General features: G+C 43.0%; 1 protein-coding gene and 1 long non-coding RNA gene across 3 annotated transcripts in view; one reads left to right on the forward strand and one right to left on the reverse strand.

Moving 5' to 3' along the window:
* Positions 1–23,907, forward strand: part of MYZAP (myocardial zonula adherens protein) — an 89,799-nt gene that overhangs the window by 63,001 nt on the left and 2,891 nt on the right. The window contains exons 11-13 of one of the 2 annotated variants that reach the window (XM_059372007.1): positions 4,640–4,723; positions 18,136–18,236; positions 19,734–19,814. In XM_059372007.1, coding sequence (XP_059227990.1) covers positions 4,640–4,723; positions 18,136–18,236; positions 19,734–19,761 — 213 coding nt within the window. In that variant the 3' untranslated portion in view covers positions 19,762–19,814. Of the gene's footprint in view, positions 1–4,639; positions 4,724–18,135; positions 18,237–19,733; positions 19,815–23,907 lie in introns of those variants that run through there. The other variant, XM_059372006.1, reaches the window with a different exon arrangement.
* Positions 13,553–23,907, reverse strand: part of LOC131999236 (uncharacterized) — a 28,400-nt gene continuing 18,045 nt past the window's right edge. The window contains exons 2-5 of the long non-coding RNA XR_009399054.1: positions 19,937–20,048; positions 19,143–19,216; positions 16,746–16,898; positions 13,553–15,422 (exon numbers count right to left, since the gene is read on the reverse strand). This is a non-coding gene — a long non-coding RNA (uncharacterized LOC131999236). The remainder of the gene's footprint in view (positions 15,423–16,745; positions 16,899–19,142; positions 19,217–19,936; positions 20,049–23,907) is intronic.

Consider the following 23,907-nt stretch of genomic DNA (forward strand, 5'->3'; position numbering starts at 1 on the left):
AAGCTTCAGTTGCTGAAAGGCAAGACTTGTCAGCAGAAGCTTCAGCACCCCCCCCCTCAAATCCTTCCCATAGCCGTTCTGTCTCCCCAGAAGGCAGGACCTGTTTGCTCCAGCATCAGCCCTCTGTTCTCTCAGAACTCACAGAATCGCCTTCTCTCCACATCCTGCAGACGACATATCTGCCTTGTATCTCCTCCATTTTTAAGTGAAAATCCTCAATATCTTCCTATGAACTGCCCATTAGAGTGCCCTCAATCACATCTCTTGCTTCCCTGGACTCACCAACCACTCTGATTACTTCAGAGAGAGTGAAGTAAGGGTACTCGAAGTCCCTTTTTATGTTAATTGATGAAATGTACCTAGACCTCCTTGGAATATTGTAGCTAATTTCAGTACCCATCTTGCCTCTCATTTAAAGAATTCAAATCAGTTTTTTAAAAGGTCTTAATACTATAAGAAGGAATGAAAGAAGAACACCGTAAGAACGATTTTTTGAAAACTATTCCTAAAACACTGAGGGACATTTAAAGAAAAAAAAACGTTCCTTTTGCCCGTAATTCTACAGCAACTTCAGTATGATTTTGTTGAGCTAACCTCCAGCTTTTACTTTTGATCGTTGCAAGCTTTGGTGTTTCTTTCTTGTTTTATTTTGTTTTTATCCCTCGAGGATTTTTGTAAACACTTTTACATTTGGCAGTGTGTTTGCAGTGTCTGTGTCATATGCTCCATCAAATTGATATTCCATAATGTACCACCCCGTGCCTTAGTGCTGGACGTTAAGGTTATTTCAAGTTTCTGTTATAAATAATAGGAGCAAGAACATCTTTGTATATATAGCTTTTTTCCTATGTCTGAATTATATCCTTAGGATAAATTCCCAGGAGTGGGATTAGTGGGTCAAAGGGTATGAACAGCTTTATGGCTCTTAATATTTATTGCTAAATTGCCCAAAGGGTCATTCTAATTTACAGTGCCACCTGCAACACACGAGAAGGGCTGCCCCTCCCAGCTCTTTCAGTGCTGATTTCTTTCGCCGGTAGTTTTGGGCGCATTCAATCGTTATTAAAGGATAACTTGTTACTCTTTTTAATTATAATTTCTTTAATTATTATCAACATTGGACAGTTTTTCTTAAATGTGTTTCTTATTATATTCTGTTTTCTATGGCTTACATTTTGTGTGGGAGGATTGTATTTTTTGGCACCAGGTGGAATTTAAAATATTTTATCATGAAAATGTCAGATGCACTCAGGACAGAGAGACTGATCGATGAAGCCCCCTGGACTCATGACCAGCTTCAACAAACAGCAAAACTTGGCTCTCTTTGCTGTATTTGCTCCTTCTTTTCCTCTTTTTCCCCTTCATGCAGTCATTTTAAACCAAATCCCAGACATCCTGCTTCTGTTTCCTATACACCTCACTATCCATCTCTAAAACATACGTACTTTTTCTTATATAAACATGATGCCATTGTCGCACCAAACAAAGTTAATGATAATTCTTTGGTATCATGCAATAATACCCATGTGTCCTAAAATTTTCTGGAATGTCTTTAAAATGGTCTTTTTTACTGAAGCCTCGCTTCAGTCAGTATCCAGAGAAGGTCATTTTTTGGTGGTTATGTTTCTAGAGTCTTTTAATCTAGAACAGACTTCTCCCTGTGTATCCTCCTCCCCTGCTGAGTTTCCCACACCAAGAGATGTTGTAGGAGATGTGTCAGTTGTCCTATAAATGTTTCTGCGTTCGGGAATTGACTTTTTGTTCATTAGCTCTAGCACACGGTGAGATTCAGTTTTCCCTTTCTTGGGGGCTGGCATGGGGAGGAAGCACACTTCCTGGTGCTGTGCTGTTTACTCTGTCTTCATGTCTGATTGACCCCCTTTGGGTGATGCTGAGGCCAATCCCGGACCCAGATGGGGACAGCTCAAAATGCAGTTGTAAAGTTCTTCCTTACCTTTGCCTCTGACTGGTTCATCTGTTAATTCATCTCATACAATGAGCCACTTACTTCCTAGGGATTGCACAATGGGGATTTTATTCTTCTGAAAAATAAAACTCTTTTCCTCATTACCTAGGACTTACTAGTAATCTCAAAATGCAGTTTGTACAAGAAAGGCAGGCTACATGCCTTTAAATCTGCCTCTAAGTTGCCAAGTTTCTAAGTAAGAAGTTGGTTCCCTAGTCATTCCCTCGTCATTGCTGTTGGTTTTGGTTTTTGAAGAATCATAACATACTCAGGGTTTTAAAAACGTATTTATTCCATGTGTTTTACTCAATTACATTCGTTATTCTTTTTGATGCTAAAATTGTTGTAATCCTTAGCCCAAGGGAGGCCCTTCATGCATTTGTTTTCAGGCATAAGGTGTCTTGAGTTCCCCTAGAAAATTTTACCCCTTGAAATGAGCCGTTCCTCGAAGATGACCCATGTTTGGTTGGTGAGGGTTAGTATTTAGATGCCACAATCTGGATATGTTATGTGTTTATTGTTAAAATTTCTAAGCTTCTTCAGTGGACAGAATTAAGAAATGCATACTTAACAGAGGAAAATAAAATATTACTTATGAGTTCATACTAATGTTTTCATTTCAAACTTAACAAAACTTTTTATTTCTTTGATTTCACACTTATATTTCCTTCTTTTACACTGAAAACCTTGGTTCCAAACATTATTATACTGCAATATCTCAAATACTTTCAAAACAACACAAAACAGGGGCGCCTGGATGGCTCAGTGGGTTAAAGCCTCTGCCTTTGGCTCAGGTCATGATCCCAGGGTCCTGGGATTGAGCCCCTCGTCGGGCTCTCTGCTCAGCAGGGAGCCTGCTTCTTCCTCTCTCTCTGCCTGTCTCTCTGCCTCCTTGTGATCTCTGTCTGTCAAATAAATAAATAAAACCTTAAAAAAAAAACACAAAACAACAATACTAACATTATTACCAACAGTTTTCCTAGTGAATAAGAGATTTCTTTGCAGTTCTGTTTTTAGAATACAGCCCACTAAAAACAGAGTCAAATTAGCTTGTTCAAACAACACTTGATTCTTTTCATCAACTGGATATATAGTTGAGCTCCTTTATTTTGACGCATTTTCAAGTTTTCAGGTTCGCTTTTTTTTTCTTTTTGGTTTAGATTTATTTTTTGAATCTGTAAAATGTGCTTTCAAAATTAAATGTAGGTAACAAGGTATTACTAAAAAGTCTTTTCTTCTGCCTCTAATTTCCTTCTTTCCCTATTGGCAACTATTTCTTAATAATTAAGGTTTCTTTTTCCTTTGCAAAATTTCTTTTTGCAAGTGTATATGCTTTCCGATGGTCTCCTCTGTTTTTTTTTTTTTTTTTTTTAAGGCCAATTATTTGGATTGATTTAATGTTATCCTCCATGGGTTATAATAAAATCACAACAGGATTCTTAAGATACCAGTGGAATTATGCATAATTTTTTAATACTCATTTCCAGTTACTAACTTAATCTACTGACTCAAAAATTATATACATTGAAATACTTCATCTCTTCCTCAAAATTTAAAATGGTCTCCTCTGTTTTACACTAAAGCTTGCGTACCATATATTTCTTATGAAACACCTTATCTGCTCTAGAGATCTTCGCAGTCATCCGTTGTCATGATGAACCATGGTTTATTTAACCAACCACTTATTGATTGATGGAGTTCTGTTTTCTTTGTGTCTTGTAAAAGCCCAAAATCCTTTGTCCAGGTCATTTTGTAGTTTAGCCAATGTGTCTTTGGGGATCTATTTCTAGGAATGGGATTGCTGGGTCAAAGGGCAATGTGATTGTACTTTTGTCTTTTCCTAGCTCTGGCTAGATTCACTTCTAAAGGGAGATTGTGTGTCATTTTTGCACTGAGACGGATTTTTTTTTTAAAGATTTTGCAAATGCACAAATTGAATATACTAGGCTGTTGGGAAATTAGTGTGTTCTTCCAAATCACCGGTTACTGACTGAACCTGCACACTGTTCCCATGATTACCTGTTGTCTACAGCATAGCCTGGAATGGAGCACCCTGGTTCCTGCTCTTAGGGCATCTGTGGTTTGTCTGTGGAACATGACATGAATGAAAAGCAGAGTTAGAGTAGCTAAGATAGACCGCCTTGTAAAAACAAAGGCGAACACCCAGCTTGAGTCTCTGTCTTTGTCCCAAGCCACGTGAATCTTGGATCCTGTCAATTCCATTTGCACTTTCAGTGACAGTGACCCTGTTCCCAGACCACAACTTCTGACACCCGATTGAATGAATCTACTAACAGGAATAACAGTGTTCAATGTCTGAAATGCGGACTGACTCTCGAATTTAAGCTGAGTATTTTATGTGTGTGTGTGTGTGTGTACTCCCAGAGCACGCTCTCCGTCCCATACATGGGATGTTAATAAGGGTTACACAGCAAAATCAGTTTGGAAACGTCAGGTCAAACAAACCTAATGGGGCGCGACTCCAAAATCATGTGGCCACCGAATCCTCTGTTCCAGGGAACGTCTCGTGTTAACACTGTTCCTGAGACACAGAGAACCGAAGGGCGGGTTCTCATTGGAGGACAACCAAAGACATCTCTTCTGGTTGATTAACTTGTGTGTCTACCGTTGTGTGTGGTTTTCATTAACAGTTCTTCATTTGTTTCTATCTAGATTGAATCGTTGAAGAAGAAGGTGCAGCAGAAACAGCTCTTAATATTGCAGCTTTTGGAAAAGATCTCTTTCTTAGAAGGAGAGGTAAGAAGCTGTGTTTCTTTAAGTTGGTGTCTTCTCTACCATTAAATTTTATGTTGCCGAGCCTACCGCCGACACTTAATTAAAAATATGGCTGTTTCCTGGCCTTATAAAATTGATTGAAGGTTAACTGCCAGCACTGAAAATGGGATTCTGACAGCCAGTGTTTCTTTACCAACGACTCTCCTTATCCCAGCCTGCTGCCCACCTCTGCTTTTTGGCTTTCATTTTTCTTGTTCCAGAATTTTCTTAGCGAGTCTGATGAGCTGTTGAGTAACACTGATAATTTCCCGCATGTATGTAGGGCTTTATAACTTGGGAGGTATTTTCATGGACATTCCTCTCATGGTTCTCTCAGCAACTTTAAGAAAGGCAAGACAAGGATTGTTGTCTTTACAATGACAAATGTTTCAAAAGGAGGCACAGGGGAAAAAAAAATAAAGAATAGGATTGTCCAGAGGAAGCAGGTGGCTTTGCTCACGATCCCCCAGCTTGGGTAAGGCCAGAGCCAGGCCGAGAGACAGGGTTCTGACTCCACTTCTCTGTGACACTGAGTCAACAGGTTTGGAGGTGACTCGATTTCACCTGAAACTTTGAAGATACTTAGTTTTCCCGGCTTTCTGGCTTTCTTGAAAGTCATTATGAAGATTTGGTGTAGGTTCCAGAAAAGGAAATTAAGGAGCTGGAAGAATCTTAAGGGCTTAGGTATTAATGGAAGCAAAAGCCAAAATCCATTCGTGCTGAAGGCTCTTCATTAAGAGCTTGGCATCGAGCCCCTTCCTTCTGAGCCTCATGAATCTCCTATCTGTGCACCTCAACGTAGTTCTTCCCCGAGGAAGACAGCTCGGGAGACAGTGAGGAAGGGTGGAGACAGGACAGAGAGGACATTGGTGAAGCAGCTGGTGTTTCTGGGCGCTATTAATGGCTTTCCACATCCTTTGTATAACTTGGAGGTTAAGAGTGGAATCAGACTTGCCCAAGTTTGAACTCTGGATCTGCCTCTTATTAGCTGGGTGACGCTAGGGAGGTTTCTTAGAATCACAGAACGAGGATGGTAAGTGCACCTGCAGGTGTGTCACGGGGCAGCGAGAGTGCAGAGAAAGTGCCTGGCATGTTTCTTAAGAGGCATCCCTAGGAATTAGATTGTATTTCTCCCACTATATTATATAGGCAGGGAGACTGAGGTTCGGGGGCATGAAGGAGCCTGGCCAAGGTGATGGTAGAAATGGATAAGCCTGAATTCAAAGCCTGAACTCTTAATAGCTATGTTTGTGGGAAGAGTGAGCCGCCTTTTCATTTGCTCTGTGTTTGGGGAGCTGCCTATAAAAGTCATGGCCCACAGGGACCTGGCGGTAGATTCAAGCTCAAGGGTCTTGTCAGAACAGCTGAGTAAATGGGCACTTGCCCTGTCCCCCTCCTCCCTTCCCCTCAGTGGTCCCTGGGTGCATCTCTAGCCTTACATATGGACGTTTCTAAGAATGTCCTCCCAAATCAGAACAACCCATGGGAGGAATCACACCTTCTTCTCCAGTGAGATCAGAGAGGGGGTGTCCATGTGGGAGCCTGTGGGTCCAGGACAGATGAAGGAGATGCTGACAGGGGAGGCAGTGCCCACCAGCCCTCTCCCTCCCCCGGCTCTGCCCCTCAGGACAGCTCTTCTGCAGTAGATTATGAAAGCGTGAGGGGATCCTGTGTGTAGAGAACATTCCACATGGAGGTTTGTTTAATGCTCGAGTTCTGAAACTCCTGTCTTGCCTGGACCCTGAGGTGTGGATATTAGTCCACAGAATAGATCTGGTGAGTGATCCCAGGAAGCCCCAGTAGAGGAGGGGTGGGGGGTGAGTCAGGAAGAGGATGGTGTCTTGCTGAGGAGGCCGCCACTGTGGGCAGCCGCAGTTCACTCACGTTGGGGGACTCCGGGAGACGTGACGTACTGGTCTCGGAGTTGTCCTTAGCTAAAGGTCAGAGAGCTGGGCATTGATCCACTAACACCCATCTGCCATCGGTTGAGGCCTTGCTTCTGGGGGGATGCGGCAGCTATGGCCTGCCCTGAGAGCCAGGTACAGTCTGGTGGTTAGAAGAAACCCCTAGGCAGAGTCACAAGTGGCAGGTCAGGCAGTGGTGCGTGTCCAGAGGGTATGGGCGGGGCCAGCAGCGTCTGCGGTGTGCGTCCAATAAGCAAGACTTTGAGAACCAGTTTTCCTTGAGCACTTAAATCCTGATTATAAATTTATTTGATTAAATTTCCATAAGCTCTTTAAATCCCACTGTGAACATACGTACTATGGCTGATTCGTTTTGATCACTTCCTACGTCCACTTAAACCGCAGATGAAACACACACAAAATAAGGTACATAATGACAAGATTTAATAATATGTTTATACTTTAACTTACTCTAAAATATGAACTATCTTGGGTGTAGTTTATTTCTTCATTGTTTCTGTGCTTATTTTTTGTATCTTGCCAAAGCTGTTTTACTTATCCCCCTGTGTTCTCAGAGTTGACATCACTGTAACACTTTCCAGACAGGAGCAGGGATCTTTCAGATCCAAAAGTGACAGAACAGCTTTTCTGAAAGGTCAGAGGGTGCTGATTCTTGTGGGAGTGGGGGGTACCCTCAGGATGAGGTGGCTTCAAGGTGATTCAAGGTCAGGACCCCTTATCATGATGCACTGACCTAGCTGTCAGAACTATTAAGAATTTACATATTCCTTATTAATATTTTACTCTACCTTGTTGGGCCAGGTAGAGATTTCACCTTCTGGGAGATAAGAGGTTGAGTTCGAGTACTTGGCTTTCCTCTTTAGGCTGCCTGACTAGTTTATCATGGTACAAACACACTGCTGACTATTGGTTCCTTGTTAACTAGTGTGACTACTAATGGCAGTAGATCTCTGCCACTCTTTCCTCCTGGTTATTGTAGGATTACCAATGCCAAGTGGTCCTTCAGTGGGCCCTAAGGTCCTGGGATGACCTGATTCCTTTTGTTAGTCTTTCTTACTTGACACAGAAATTTTATAAACATACACACAATTAATACTCTATAAAGGAAATATCACCTTATATATTAAGGCTTCCTAGTTTTAAAAATCAACATAAATTGTGACCTAGCATTTTATGATCACCCTTCTTTCCTATTAAAAGTATCTTCAGGGGGCATCCGGGTGGCTCACAGGGTTGGGCCTCTGTCTTTGGCTCAGGTCATGGTCTCAGGGTCCTGGGATCAAGCCCCACATCAGGCTCTCTGCTCAGTAGGGAGCCTGCTTCCCCCTCTCTCTCTGCCTGCCTCTCTGCCTCCTTGTGATCTCTCTCTCTGTGTCAAATATATAAATAAAATCTTTAAAAAACAAAACAAATTGCCCTATAAATCTACATTGTCAGGACCAAGTTGAAACAATTATTTTTTAAGAAAGTATCTTCGTGTACACTTCCTAGGAACTTTCCCTTTGAGAGACACTGTTGAACACAAGGCATTTCTCAGACTCACCTTGTTTCCATCATAATAGTTTCCTTCTCCTCCTCCTTTTTTTGATTGTCAATTGTCACAACTCAGCTAGGGAGAGTTTTCCTCCATCAGCTTCTTTGCCTGTGTAGCAGGGCCCCTGATCCTTTTGGGTTCATTCTTTTCATCCTCATTTTTGTCTTGTTTCAACATAGAATATTGGCTTGTCTCCACGGAGCCGTGGTTTATTTTAGTGGTGAGCTATACTGAGAACTACGTGGGCACGGGATTTGGTCATGGCTAAAGCTCTATGCCTACTGTTAAGCCAGTTCTAGTCATGACAGAACTGGGGGCAATAGGGGTCTTCTTGAGATTGTGAAGTCACACTGACATTTTCCAAATTTAATTACATCACTTTACAATACGGGTTCTGTTGGCCACTAAGACTTTCTATGCTCTTGGCCTTTCTAACACTAGTCCTTTTTATACCACAGCTTTCCATCACCTGCTTTAATCCCTCTTGATGCCAAAAGTGGTATTTCAAATATCTTTGCGAAGTTGTGATAGACATACCTGGTAACCTCTTATATGCCATCTTAATAAAGTAGCTATTTTTTATTAAGGGCCTAACTGCAGACTCCAGAGTGAGGCTGCCCAAGTTCAAATCTCAGCTCTACCACTTACTGGTTATGGGATCTCCAGCGAGTTACTTAACTGCTCTGGGCCTCAGTTTGTTCATCTGTTACGGGGTGTCTTCTCTGAAATGGTGTCTTCTCTGTAGACTTGTTAGGAGGATTAAATTAGTTAATATTAAGTGATTCAAAAAGTATATGGCTCCTTGTAAATGCCATATGTGTTTACTGTTTTCCCAATTGTCTGGGCCCCAGGGTCTCCTGTCATTGTCATGGATACATGTTTCCTCCTCCTCCTTCTCCCCCTCCCCCCACTTTTCCTTTTTAAAATAGAAAATGTGGATACTCTTGGTCTCTGAATCCATCATTGGTACTTCCTGAGGATTACTTATCAAATTTTGAGCCCCCCAGTCCCACCAGATCCCCAGAAGTTTGCTCTAGCCTGGCCCCATCAGACCGCATTTTCATCACCCAGCTCAAAATCTTTCTATACAAAAATACGTCCATTCTTTTATCCTTATTCCCTATTTACACTTGCCCACCTCCTGAAGAAGGAATATCTTATTCCCTATTTCTGATAGAAGCTTGTTACTGAACTCAAACCATAAGTATATACCTCCGTAATGTTGATCAGCTTTCCGAAACTGAACTGATTCCATTCCTCTCTGCTGAAAATCCTGAACTGACAGCAAAATTCAAAGGTCAGAGGAAAGGAGTGCTACGTCTTGGTTTTGTTCATCCTGCACTTAATGTGTGTGTGTTTTTTTTTTTTTTTAATTTATTTGACAGAGATCACAAGTAGGCAGAGAGGCAGGCAGAGAGGCAGGCAGAGAGAGAGAGAGGAGGAAGCAGGCTCCCTGCCGAGCAGAGAGCCCGATGCGGGACTCGATCCCAGGACCCTGAGATCATGACCTGAGCCGAAGGCAGCGGCTTAACCCACTGAGCCACCCAGGCGCCCCCTTAATGTGTGTTTTATGGCACGTAAACCTCCCACGTGTCCATTGTGCATGGCTGGGACTGTTACTCATTTTCCAGGGTACTAGTGGGGCGGCAGCACTGGGCACCGGGGCTCCACGGCCGCATTTTATTGAGCAAACATTCTTGTTCAGTGCATGTGCTATGGCTCCGGCTGCAAGCTCTCCTGGGCTTGAGGGAGTTGGGGGAGGAGGTGGCTGCCGTACATTTGTGACATAATTTCCAAAAAATGCCAAAATGAGGTACCAGGTCCTTCTTTCCTGGAAGGCCTCCAGCCTCTCGAGCTGCATTTCCCATCTAAACACGAGGGGGCGGTGTTTGAGAGCAGGACGACCTGGGAACTGGATGTACGGTCCCAGAAGGAAGCAGCCTTTCAGGGAGCCTGAGCCAGGCCTCCACGAGGCTGCCCTTCCTGGGTTCACTCCAGGTATCGTCTGTGGGACACACGGACCAGATCCTGGCACTTTTCTGTTTCAACTCTTTCTTAATACCTCCTCCTTCTCTAATTCGTCTCCTACTGCCCATATTCAGGGCTCTCGCCTTCTCTGTGTTTTGTTTTTGTTTTTGTTTTTCTGGTCAACCTTATTGATTTTTTTTTTTTTTTAACATAAATTAAACCTCATCCATTTAAAGTGTGTAGTGATAGATGGCAACTAGATGTATAATGGTGGCCATTTCACAGTATATACCAGGAGCAAATAATCATGTTGTACATCCGAAACTACTACAATGTGATCTGTCAATTACAGCTTAAAAAAAAAAATGAAGTATCTAGTTTGGGGACTAGTTCTGTTCGGGGACAGTTGTGTGTACCTATGAATCCACCGCGCAATCCAGATACGGAACATTTCCACCACTTCCCAAAGACTCCGTTTCCCTTTCTTGGTTCTACTCCAGGCAGCCAGTGATCTGTTTTTCTATTTTCAGTGGGAGGGGTCACTTTGTCACTTTTTGTCACTGTGGACTTGTCTGCATTCTCTGCAAATGAAATCCTACAGTGCGGACTCTCGCACCGAGCGTCTCCCGCACCGCGTGATGGTTCTGACCGCATCTGTGTCGTAGGCAGCCCCCTCTATCCCAGAGCGGCAGGCACTCCGCTGTATTTCTGTCTCTACGCGTTTGTTCATCCACATTCGGGTTGTTTCCGGTGTGGGGCTCCTGTGAATTAAGCTGTGGTGAGCATTACTGGGCAAGTCATTACATGGACGTAGGCTTTTACTCCCCTGGGGTAAATTCCTAGTAGTGGGCTAGCTGGGCTCAATAGTAGATGCAGGTTTAATGTTCTAAGGAGCTGTTGAACGGTTTTTCACAGGGGCTGTAGTCTTCTGCATTCCCAACAGCGGTTTGAATGTTCCAGGTTTTCCACATCCTCACCCTTAGTATAGTCAAGTCTAATTCAGCTATCCTGCAGGGTGTGTAGGTGGTGTCTCGTTGAGGTTGGACTTGCATTTTCCATAGTCACTGGTGATGTTGCGGGTCTTTATAAATGCTTCTTGGCCATTTACATATTTTGTGTTTTGAAGTGTCTGTTCAAATCTTTTGCCCACTATTTTATCAAGTTTTTAGTTTTCTTATTATCGACTTGTAAGAGTTGTTTTTATATTCTGGATATCAGATCTTTGTCAGATACATGTATCGTGAATATTTTCTCTCATTTCATGACTTTCTTTATTTTTTTTTTTTATTATGTAAACTCTTACTCCAACATGGGGCTTGAACTCATGACCCCAAGATCAAGAGTCCCATGCTTTCCTGACTGAGCCAGCCAGTCAGGAAATTTCATTTTCTTCAAGACATGGTTTTTGGTTTTTATTTTTTGATAAAGTTGTTTATAAATTTTTTTCTTTTGCGGTTTATGCTTTTTGTGTGCTAAGAAATCTTTGCCTACTACACACACACAAAAAAAATCAGAGATTTTCTCCTAGGGTTTTCCCTAAACATTTTATAGTTTTGGCTTTTTAATGGTGATCTGTAATCCACTTGGAGCTAATTTTTGTGTTTGGTGTGAAGAAAGGAATACATTTTTTTCCCATGTAGATATCTAGTTGTTCCCTTTTAGTTTGATCCCTCTTATTATTTGTACCCCTCTTCTTTGATCAGACTAGCTGGGGGGTTATCCATTTGTTAATGTTTTAAAAAATTAGAATAGCTTTTGGCTTTGTTGATATTTTCCATTGTATTGAGTTTTGCTCCGATATTCATTATTCCCTTCCTTCTAATTATTTTGTATGACTTTCCACGTCTTTTTATAGCTCCTTGAGGTGGACATTAGGCCATTGATTTTAGAGCTCTCTTCTCTGTTACGATCAGCAGCTATAAATGTCCCCGATCACTCTGCTTCAGTGGCACCCTTCAAGCAATGACAGGTTGTATTTTCATTATCATCCAGTTTGAAGTATTTTCTAATCTCCTTTGAGATTCTTCTTTCGACTTATTATTCAGAAGTATGTTCAACCTCCAAATATGAGGTTTTCTTAGATTTGTTTTTTGATTTCTAATTTAATTGTTATGGTCAGAGAACATATTTTGTATGATTTAAATTCTTTTAAATTTATCCAGACTTGTTTTATGGCTCAGCACATGGTTTCTCTTGCTTAGTGTAAAAAAAAAAAAAAAAAACCAGTTTGCTATTTTTGTGTCCTAGAATATCAGACTTAGATGGTTGTGATAGTATTGTTTATCTGATTTATGTTCTTCCTGATCTTTGTGTAATTGACAACAATTACAGTTGCTGACAGAGGGGTGTTAAAATCCACCACTATGGCTTTAGACCATCTACTCTTTTCCTTTTTTTAAAGATTTTTATTTATTTGACAGGCAGAGACCACAAGTAGGCAGAAAGGCAGGCAGAGAGAGAGGCAGAGAGGAAGGGTAGCAGGCTCCCTGCTGAGCAGAGAGCCCAATGGGGCTCGATCCCAGGACCCTGAGATCATGACCTGAGCTGAAGGCAGAGGCTTAACCTACTGAGCCACCCGGTGCCCCTTTAGCTTCAAAATACATGAAGTTAAAAAAAAAAAATTATACCTATACATTTTTGATTGTTACATCTTGGTAAATTGGCCTTTTCATTATTATGAAATGTCGGTCCCTGCCTTGTTCATATTCCATCTTGAAGTCTCTTACCGCGCGTTATTAATATAGCTGTTCCTGCCCTTTGATTTTACTGTTTGTACAGTGTATCTTTTTCCACCCATTTATTTTCACCTGATTGATGTCTCTGTATTTAATATGCATCTCTGGTAGGCCATACATACTTAAGTCTTGCTTTTTTGAAATATATTCTGATAGTCTCTCTCATTGGAGTATACGGTCCATTGACCTTTAATAATCGGTATGACTGGATTTAGGTCTGTCGTTATTTGTTTTCTGTCTACTCCCTCTGGTTTGTTTTGCTTATTTGTTTGTTCCCTTTTTCTTGTTTTCTTTTGGATTATTTGTTTTTTAGAATCCCATTTTAATATATCTATTGGCATTTTGCTGTGTCTTTTCTCTAATATATTAGCCATCACTCTGCATATCACGACATATTATTAACTGTTCATAGTCCACTTAAAAGTAATATTGTGCTACTTTGTGTAAAATGTAGAAATCTCTCAAGATATATGTCCATTTACACCCCCCCCCGCTGTCATAGTTATTATAGGTATCACATTTGCATGAATTATAAACCCACAATACATTGTTATAATTTTTGCTTTAATAGTCACATGTACTTTAGAAAAATTAAGAGAAAATACAGTCTTTCATATTTACTCATACAGTATTTATTTCTGATGTTCTTCACTCATTCCTGAAAAATCTGTATCTCTCTGTTATCAATGCTCTGCAGCCTGAAGACCTTTTATGTAGCATTCTGTATAGGATAGCAGCACGGGGACAAATTAACGTAGTTTTTCTTGATCTGAAAGTGAGCTCTTCCTTTCACCTTCATGACTGAATCACAGAGTGTTCAGGGACAAGTTTCTTTCTCTTAGTGCTGTCTTCTGACTTCCATGCTTTTTGAGGAGACTTCTGTGGTAATTCAAATTATTGTTCTCCTATATATAAAACAAGATTGCTTTCAAGATTTTTTTTCTTTATGATTTTCAGTAGTTTGAGTAGGATGTGCCACGGTAGATTTCTGTTTGGTGTTTGCTGAGACTCTTGGATTTTCAAATTTATGTCCTTCACCAAATTTGGGCAATGTTTACCCATTATTTGACTATTTTTCCTGCTCTAGCTTCTTTATCCTTTCCGTCTATGATTCTAGTATCCCTATGTTAGGCATTAGAAATTGTCCCATATGGGGTGCCTGGGTGGCTCAGTTGGTTAAAGCCTCTGCCTTTGGCCTAGGCATAATCCCAGGGTACTGGGATTGAGCCTGCTTCCCTCTCTCTCTCTGCCTGCCTCTCTGCCTACTTGTGATTTCTGTCAAATAAATAAAATCTTAAAAAAAAATTGTCCCATAGTTCCAGGAAGCTCCATTTATTATTTTCAATCTTTTCTATCTTCATTTTATTCTGATCAAAATGATTTTTTTTCAAAAGACTTATTTTAGAGAGAATGCAGTGGGGGAGGGGCAGAGGGAGAGAGTCTTAAGCAGGCTCTGCACAGAGCATGGAGCCACACGTGGGGCTCCATCTCACGACCTTAAGATTATGACCTGAGCTGAAACCAGAGTGGGTGCTTAACTGACTGTTCTATCCAGACATCCTTGATTGAATGATTTGTTACTAGGTCTTCATGTTCCCTGACTCCTTCGTCATCTCCCTTGTTTTCTTCAGTCTACTGACTTTTTAAAATTTCAGGCAGTGTATTTTTCTGTTCAAAAATTTCCATTTGGGGGCACCTGGGTGGCTCAGTGGGTTAAGCTGCTGCCTACAGCTCAGGTCATGATCTCAGGGTCCTGGGATCGAGTCCGCATCGGGCTCTCTGCTCAGCAGGCAGCCTGCTTCTCTCTCTCTCTCTCTCTCTCTGCCCGCCTGTCTACTTGTGATCTCTCTCAGTCAAATAAATAAATAAATAAATCTTTTTTTTTTTTTTAAATTTCCGTTTGATGTGTGTGTGTAGTTACTACATCAATTAGTAATATTTTCTTTTACCTCACTGAGCATAGTTAGAATAGCTGCTTGAAAGTCCTTGTGTGAAAAGTCCAACATCCAAGTCCTCTTGGGATTAGCATCTGTTGGTTCACTTTCTCCTTGGAAATGGATCCTATTTTCCTCACTCTTCACAAATTCAGTAACTGTGGATTATATCCTGGACATTGGAAATGCTCTATTGTGGAGGCTTTGGATTGTTTTACTGTTCTGAATGGCGCTGAGGTTTTTGTTTTAGGCAGTGGATTTGGTTAGCCCCACCTCCACCCTGCCGTGCTCTACGGGGGCGATGGCTCAGATCTCGGTTCTGTTCTTGAAGCCTTGGCTGCAAACTTCTTTCACACATGCATGGTTCGAGGGGATCTGCCAGAGACTTGAGTGGAGTCTATACACAGAATTTAAAGTTTCTGCCTTCTCTGACTCTCCCCTTTTTGGCTTCCCCTTTACTCTTGGCAGTCCTGGTTATGCTGGGCTCCTTCTACTGTTTTTTATCTACCAGCAAGATGATCTTTCTGTTGAATTTCTTATGCGTCTGTGCCGCTGCCACGATGACTATACTGCTCTTGGGCAAAGCTGCAAACAAAAACAAACACATGAGTCACAGAAAACCTCTTCTAAGCTTGTCACTCCCCCCTACAGCCTGCCTGTCCTTGTTCAGTCTCCAAAGACCGTTAAGAGATGGGTTTTTTTTTTTTTTCTTTCCAGAGTTTATAACTATTCTTTGCTGGAGGATCCACTGATTAAGGGCCCGCCCTCAGTGCTATAAATGTGGCGCTCACCCCTTGAACTAGGAAATCGCGGTGACCTCCTTGACGAATTAAGGAGTTTTCTTTCCTTTTGCCCAGTTTTATTTCCTTCCAGGATGGTTTCCACCTGGAAGCCCAGTGACTGAAATAAAATTGAGTGTTGACTCTGGCCTTATAGAATTGGGTACAAAGTCCTTGTAAAGGCAGATGTAGCCCTTTGTAACTCTCTCTTGCTACCTGTACGCTGCAGCAAGGTGCTTGCTCTCAACCCGGTATGTTCCACAATCCTGGAATACTCATCCCTTTGTTTCTTTTACTCTCTTTCCCCTGCCTAATGCCAGCAAACCTTCATGGAGTTCACTCATTTTCCCCATCTTGAGTTTGGCATCCCCTCTGACTTCTCACTTCACATTCGGTGGGTCCCTCTGGCATGGGACTTACGGCTTTGTTATCTTCTGCTTGGTTGTCTGAACCCCCAACAAGACCAAATTCAGGGGGTGCCAGTCATGCCCTAGTTCTTTAACAGCTTAACCAGCTCCCCTCAAGCTAACTTTACACACTACCTGATATGTAGTCGATGCTTTTGTTTTTTGCATTTAAATTTAAGAGTACAGTTTTTCATTTCTGCTCTCGGTGGGGGGGTCTGGTGTGCGCACACACAGTTCCTCGGAAACAGAACAAAGGATTTGTGGCTCCTTGTCGCCTACGCACTGTGTTCAGTGTATCGGTAAGGCGCATTTGCTCACCTTGTCTTCCTTTCACGCTCCCCTAACTATAGGTAGTCAGCTCAGAATCATGTGAAATTATTAAACTCTCCACTGAGAAGAGACAAGGCGGCGGGATTTCTGGAGCTTGCTGATGGGCAAGCCTCTTCTGCCTTTGTCTTTCTTAAGAATGGGGGAATCCAGACATTGCTGGGGAAGCTGTGTGTACTTGCGTGTGTGTAAATGTTGTACCTCAGGCAGTAAGCCAGCAACATTCTCCCATCCTGAGCATTAGGTGATAAATCTGGAGCCCATCCCTCTGTCCCGGCTCACGAGCTGCTAGGGAATCTGGAATGCACTCTCTCCCCATCTACCGTGTCCCATTCCCGCTGAAGGGATCCGCCGACCTTCTTTACAGAACCGTGAGTGAGTTCCTGAGTTCGTACCAGAGCCGGAGCTCCGTGTCGCCGCCCATTCAGAGCAGGAGCTGCTGAGCTAGAACGCCACATTCTTCCTTTAGAAACAAAGGAGTTTCTTTTTCAAAGAACTTTCCTGTGTTCACTTAGTGTCTTAGAAGAACACGTGAGCTTCCAGTCCACCTGAAAAGAAACGACAGATGCTTTCATCTTTTTCTAATCATGCAGATAACACGCTCCTTATAAAAGTATTTATGCACTGATTTATTCAATAAATATTTATCTTGCATTTCTGGGCATGCCCTGCTCTGAGAATATAGCTAAGAAGATAGACTGAATTTTCATGAGGCAACACCTATCTAACAACAAGTGTTGGTGAGGATGTGGACAAAAAGGAACCGTCTTGCCTTGTCGGGGGAATGCAAGCTGGTGCGGCCACCGTGGGGAGGTGGGTTGGGGGATGGGCGAAATAGGTGATGGGGATTAAAGAGGACACTTATGATGAAAAAAAAAAAGTTAAACTAGTAATATGCAAAAAGAGAAAATGTAGAAAAATGACAGAAAAATATAGAAGAACTTAAAAGCTCAATACCCCCAAGATAACAGTGGTTTAATCTCTGGATTTTGTGTATGTTTGTCCTTTAGGCATCAGGCACCATCGCTCTTCCTCTTCTCATTCCAATAGCCTTAACCCTCTTGCTCCTTTGTCCTTCATTTCCCCTATGGGGCATATTTCCAATTCCTGAGCATCTAATCATCAACCTATGTAATGTTTGGCTCTGGCCTGAAAAAAACTGTTTAGAATGCTAATTTTAATCCCAAGGAGCTTGTTCTACTTTATATGTTTGAGATTCTGAATTTTTCCAAACCCATGAAATACTAATTATTAAGTTATAGAGGTATTTCCCACTAAATTAAATTAATAGACTTACTCATTTTATAGTTTAATAAGGGAGTATTAAAACACGAGCTGTACCTTATTTATAATTGCAAGAAAAGTGATAAATATCTAAATGCCATCGATAAGAGACCAGTTAAATAAATAATGGACATCCACCCAATGGAACGCAATGAACCCACTACAACAGCTTGCTGACCTAAAAAGAAAACTAATACACATGGCAGGATATTCACAACAAATTGAGTGAAGAAAACCCCAAATTAAACATAGAAAAGGATATTTTGTTTGTTTCCATTGATGTAAAATTGGATACATATGTGTGTACATGCACAGAAAGCTATCTGTAAGGAAGCAAGCAATCTTTTTCTGTAATTCCTACTGTGTAAGATGCTCAGTAAATACATTATGATAGATGTCCGTGGTATAGGGGAAAATCGGATGACACGTATAAATTGTATCATGCATGTTTGTGGGGGAACCTATTTGCTTGACTAAAAGTACTCTTCTCCTCCTCTCTAGAATAACGAACTACAAAGCAGGTTGGACTATTTAATAGAAACCCAGGCCAAGCCTGAGGTGGAGACCAGAGAGATTGGAGTGGGCTGCGATCTTCTCCCCAGGTATTTGGGAATTTCCTATTTTTCTGACTCAAATTCCTCTCTGACTTCAGAAAAATACTTTACGGGGCTGTGATTACCAGAACTGCATTCTTTCTATCAAAAATAGTTCTGCAAAGATAAACGGCAGCTGGGGGCATTGTGCAGGGCGGAGGGGGTAGCAAAGAGAAGCCTGGGGAAGCCATGTCCCAGAGAGAGAGACATGGGCACTGGTGGGAAGTGAATGCACTGGTTCCTCTGTCCACTCATTCATTCACTCAGCAAACATCTGCTGCGCACCTTACCTGTGCCAGAGGCTTAGGGAGAGGAATGAAGTTGGGTTCCCAACCCACAGTCTGGGAAGGGAGACAGACACAGAGGCAGGCATTTACAACACTGCAGGAGGGACCTGCAAGGTGCTTTGGTAGCACAGAGGAGGGAGGGTCTAAAGCTTAAACAAATTCATCTCTGCCCCGGAGCCATGACACAGTCCAGCACTGGCTCAGTGTCATGAATAAATTGAATTGTTTCAGTCATGACAGGTGAACAAGGACCACAACCTTGTTGGTCCAGTTGCGCTTCTGAGCTCGAGGACTGACCTATTTGTCCTTAAACTGCTCCACACACCCATGCCTGGGTCTCTCCTTAGTAAAATCAGAATCTGGGACCCAGTAACCCACCCACCATCTCCAGGTGCTTGCAGCTGTGCTCGGCCCAAAGAGAACGTACAACAATGTGAGAATGAGGATGCCCTTGGCTGATGGCTTGTGGCCCGTGATTTGGGTAACCAAAGTCCCAAAGTACCCCAACTACTGTGTAGAATTCCCGTGGGATCACGGGGCCACAGAAGTGCAGAATCCTGGAACCCTGAATGGTTCGATCTGGCGGGAAAGGGTTGTGAGCCCATCACTGAGCTGGGATGTCAGATACCTTGGATCTAGTCCTCGCGAGCAGCACGATGCGATCAGGCTGGACCGTCTTTGCTGGAGCCTCCATTTCCCAATCTGCAAAGTCAGTGGTTTTGAGTAGATTTCTCAGGTTTAACAGGCTCAAGCAGGGAAAAAGATACGTAAATAGACTCAAGGTCTCATTAATATCAGGGGCAAAGTCCATAATAAAAATATGGCCGAAAAGAACGGTCATGTCCAGGGCCTCCCTCTGATATATAAATAGTTTGGCCATTTCTCTCTCCTCTTTCATTTTTCAGGAACCAAGTCGTTTAGTCCACTTTAATTGCCCACATAATAAATCTTGTTTGGCTTAAGATGGGTGCAAAACTATGTCTGAAACCAATAAATTGTTTGTTTTCCAATTCCCACGTTTTGGCTTAAAACAAGGTTTTCAATTTGTAGGCCGAAGGATAGCCTGAAGCAAACTTTTATGGCTAAGTTATGAAACCACAAAGCGGTTTTCATAATGGAAGTGCTGACAGACCCTTAACTTATGGCCATGGTGAACTTGGAAGCCACTTCAGCATCTAAAAGCAGCTTTTCCATAAATGTAACATTTGGTTTCCCCCAGGATCCATCTTAGCACTTTCACTGCGTAGGTCAGTCAGCAGAGGAAATGAAAGCTACGCGTCTGCATTTCCGAAAAGGCAGGGTAAGGTTCCATTCGTTTCCTCTCCGATATTTATTAAGTGCCTACTATGCGAAAGGTGCCACACGGGTCTGAGTGGCAAGGAGCACGGGGTCTTTAGAGAATTCAGAGCAGCAGTTTCCCACCTGTGCTTCTCTGAGCTGCCTCACTAGGCTCCGGGCTCCATGCTGGGGCTCAGGGGGAGACTCAGGGTGCCGGAGGGGAGCAAAGAGCTGGCCTGTGGGAACCCTTCCCCTCCTGAAAAACAAAAACGACACAAAACCGAGAAAAGCAGCTTTTAGTGTGTTTTAGATGTTGGATCCCAAATAAGATTTTGTTTGAATAAAGAAAATGGAACCCCCTCGTTGGGTTTAATCCCCATGTTTGATAGATCCCAAAATTGAGGCTCAGAGAGGTAAGTGATTCACTGGAAGCCACACAGCCAGGATCGGAAGCAAGCCTTTGGAGTCCTGGTGTGGTACGTGTGTCATTTTAAAATAATAAACAGGGTTGCTAAATTGTATTGTGAATGTTCTAGCAAAATTCCTCGTTCTTTTTTTTTTTTTTTAAGATTTATTTATTTGACAGAGATCATAAGTAAGTGGAGAGGCAGGCAGAGAGAGAGGAAGGGAAACAGGCTCCCCGCTGAGCAGAGAGCCCGATGCGGGACTCGTTCCCAGGACCCTGAGATCATGATCTGGGCCAAAGGCAGAGGCTTAACTCACTAAGCCATCTAAGTGCCCCAAAATTCCTGGTTCTTACTTGGACTTTGAACTTGCATCTAATACAAGGTCCCATGGTGTTTTCCAGAATATTTTGAAAATGGCCCCCTCCAAAATGTTTTAGATCAAAGTACTGCATTAAGTCTTTCTTCTGCAGATGAATTTTGTTCTACCTGTTCTCTCACAAAGAACCTGGCAGTGTAGTCCACTGGGGAGCCTCAGGCTATGGGGCTGCGCAGCCCAGTCAGCTGCCGGCCAAGCACAGCCTTAGGCAAGCACTTAATTGCTCTGAAGCCTTCATTATTTCATCCTTAAAGTGGGAACAAAGAGGACAATACCAAATCTCAGAGGGTTTCTAGGGGGACATAAATGTATATACGGCATTTAGCATGGTAACTGGTTAAGCACTTACTTAATAAAGAATAGCAATTATTACTATTAACTACACCAAGGCTCTGATTTTTCTTGTAAGACAATGCATCAAATAGAAGTGAATTTGGGGGTGCCAAGACAACTTCATTCACTTTTTACTGGTGGTTATAAGTGATTTTGCTCAACGGACCGATGGTGTTTCAGTATGCATTAAGCTCTCCAATTAAACTCTCCCTGCTTTCGTACCATCTAGACAGTGCATAAAACTCTGGAAGGCCCCGCGATGGATGAGGCCTCTGTCAGCTGAGATGTCAGAATGGTCCTGGCCTGTTCCAGTGCTGGGCACACAGCCTCATGGGACAGGAGCGGGCCACCTCGGACTCATTTCTCCCTCCACCTGGAGGCCTTTTCGTGCTGTCCTACTGCTAACAGCGTCTTCCTTACAATTACTGCTGCTCCGTTTTTATGCTGGAAAAATTCAAAATCAGCCTTTACTTACAGAGCCAGTTAAGCCCCTTTTGTGACCTCCTCCCCACACTGCCATCACTTCCCCATGTGTGCCAACTCTGTGGACTCCAGTGGACAGGGACCCTGGGCTCTCAGGCCAGTGCCCGTACAGGACTAGCCTGGCACTTTCTGGATGTTCCATAAACCTGGGTTGGAGGATCTGCCTCTTGCTAATATCTACAGCTTTTTCTCAGTTTCTCAGCCAGAACTAGAAGATTCTGACCCCCTCGGGAGTCTGCTGGGCTGGTGAGATAGGACACAGGCATAATGCGCCCAGCAGGATGGGTGCATTTTCCTATTTCCGTTAATGCTGCCACCACCTTCCCAGGTCCCTGAGGTTGGTTCACTCCAGACACCAGTGCCCCCAGGATAGCCTCAGTGCCCATACAGGGCTGTCTGTCTCCTCCCTTCGGTCCCACTGTCACCAGCCTGCTGGAGACCTGGGCTCTCTAGGTCTAGTCAACTGAAGAACACCTTCTGCCTCCAGTTTCTCCTCAGCTCCTTCCCCTCTTCATGCAACCCTTGCATTCCATACGTTTCTAGAATGCAGAGATCTTACAGCAGAGCAAGGAGGGAGGGAAGGGGGGGGGAGAAGGCATTCACGGTGATTTCAGAGGCTTTTAAACAGCTATTTTTTAAAGAAAAGACACAAGAGTTTGATTTAAAGGTTCGATACATGTTAGTGAAAGCCACTGAGAGCAATTTCCAGCCCGCTAGCCTTCCTTCAAAGAGAAAGATGAAAAACAAGAAAGAAAAAGAAATTTTTTCCCCTTGCCCCTTAGTGACACTTGGTCCCCAGCAAGCTCAGAAATTATGTCTTAATGGGTGTGATGTAATGAAAAATATTCCCTGTGGTCATAAGTGCCGGGCACATAGTAAGTGCTTTAAAGTGCCAACATGTTCATACTTCTGTTGTAGAAACCAGAACACAAAGTAGTTTTTGTCACTAATTTGCTGACTCTGCTGTTGTTTCCCCCAGGGGACCTGCCTCTTTCTGGACTAACAGGTTACCAATAGCCTAAATTTGTTAAAGAAAGTGGTTGAATTTCAGTTGTGGTTCCAATCATTTGTGTTCTTGAAATCCTGTTGTTTCCTGGTCATCAACCCAATAAAATACCTCACTGCTTTTTGAAAGGCTGAGATATCCGAGCCTCTTTTGGAAACCCAGAAAACTCACCTTTATGCATATTTCTGCCTTTTACAGGCTTTTAGAATATTATCACCAGAGACCAGTTCTGCTACGTGGAATTTTCATAGTGGTTGGCAAAGTCACCATCTGGCTTCTGCCCCAGCACTCCACTAAACTGACCAGTCACGTCCCTGGGGACCCCTGAATTCCCAGATCTTGTGGGCACCTCTGTGGTTGGTGACACTCTGACCACTCACCCCTTGTCCTCTGGTTTCCTTCAACATCCGTACATTTCGTGATAGCTCTGTGCCTGGCCTGAGGGAGCTGCTGGAGTCATGAAGATGAGTGTGGTTTTCAGCCTTCAGGAAACTATGACTAGTAGAGGATGTGCAGACCAGAGGGGGACAATGCGGTGCTTTCAGCGGTGCTTCAGAAATCTAGGGACCTTGGGTGGCTCAGTCGGTTAAGGACCTACCTTTGGCTTAGGTTGTGATCCCAGGGTCCTGGGATCAAGCCCCCCCATAGCATCGGGCTCTCTGCTCAGTCGGGGGCCTGCTTCTCCCTCTCCCCCAGCTCATCCTCTCTCTCACGTTCTCTCTTGCACATGTGCATGCTTTCTCTCGCTCAAATAAAATCTTAAAAAAAAAAAAGCCTATATGACAGTCCTTTTCAAGGTCTATGTGGGGAGGGTAGTTTGGAGGGTATAGAAAAGACATATTGAATCTCTTGGGGAGAGACATGTGACGTTTCGAATTTCCCCCAAGCTTCTAATACACCATGAAGCAGCTGTAAGCCACCTATGGTTGAAAATCACCGCAGCGTAGTGGGAAATGTTAACAGCTAGGAAAGTTTAGCAAAAGTGGACCTCGTAGAGGCAGAAAATTTGAGCACCACTGCTCAAGGAAATGGACAAAAAGCACAAAAAGAAAGGAAAGATCATTTCGATCCCTGGAGTAGGGAATCTGGAAAATTGTCATACGGGAGGTGATGTTTGGTTTAAGTCTCGAAATGCAGGCAGAGATTCATCAGATCCATTGGAGTAGGGAAACAGTCAAGACAGGAGATGGCATGAGAATGGCAGTGTGGCTCCAGTGACAATTGTGTTTCTTAGCAAGGCCAGACAGCAGATATGACAGGAGATGGCAGAGGACCTCTAAGACCGTGCACAGGAGGCTAGATTTCATCCTAGAAGCAATGGGGAGACTTGGAAAAGTTTTAAGAATGGTATTATTGCTTCGCTCGTGAGGAAGATCTCAGACCGCAAACTGGGTAGAGGATTTGAGGAGGAAGACCATTTAGAACACTATTCCAGGATTCAGAGAGAGGTTCTGAGAGCCTGAACCAGGGCAGTGGCTGAGGGAATAGAGAAGGCATGACAAAACAGTTA

This window comes from Mustela nigripes, chromosome 13 (genome assembly GCF_022355385.1).
Source record: "Mustela nigripes isolate SB6536 chromosome 13, MUSNIG.SB6536, whole genome shotgun sequence".
Taxonomy (NCBI): Eukaryota; Metazoa; Chordata; class Mammalia; order Carnivora; family Mustelidae; genus Mustela; species Mustela nigripes.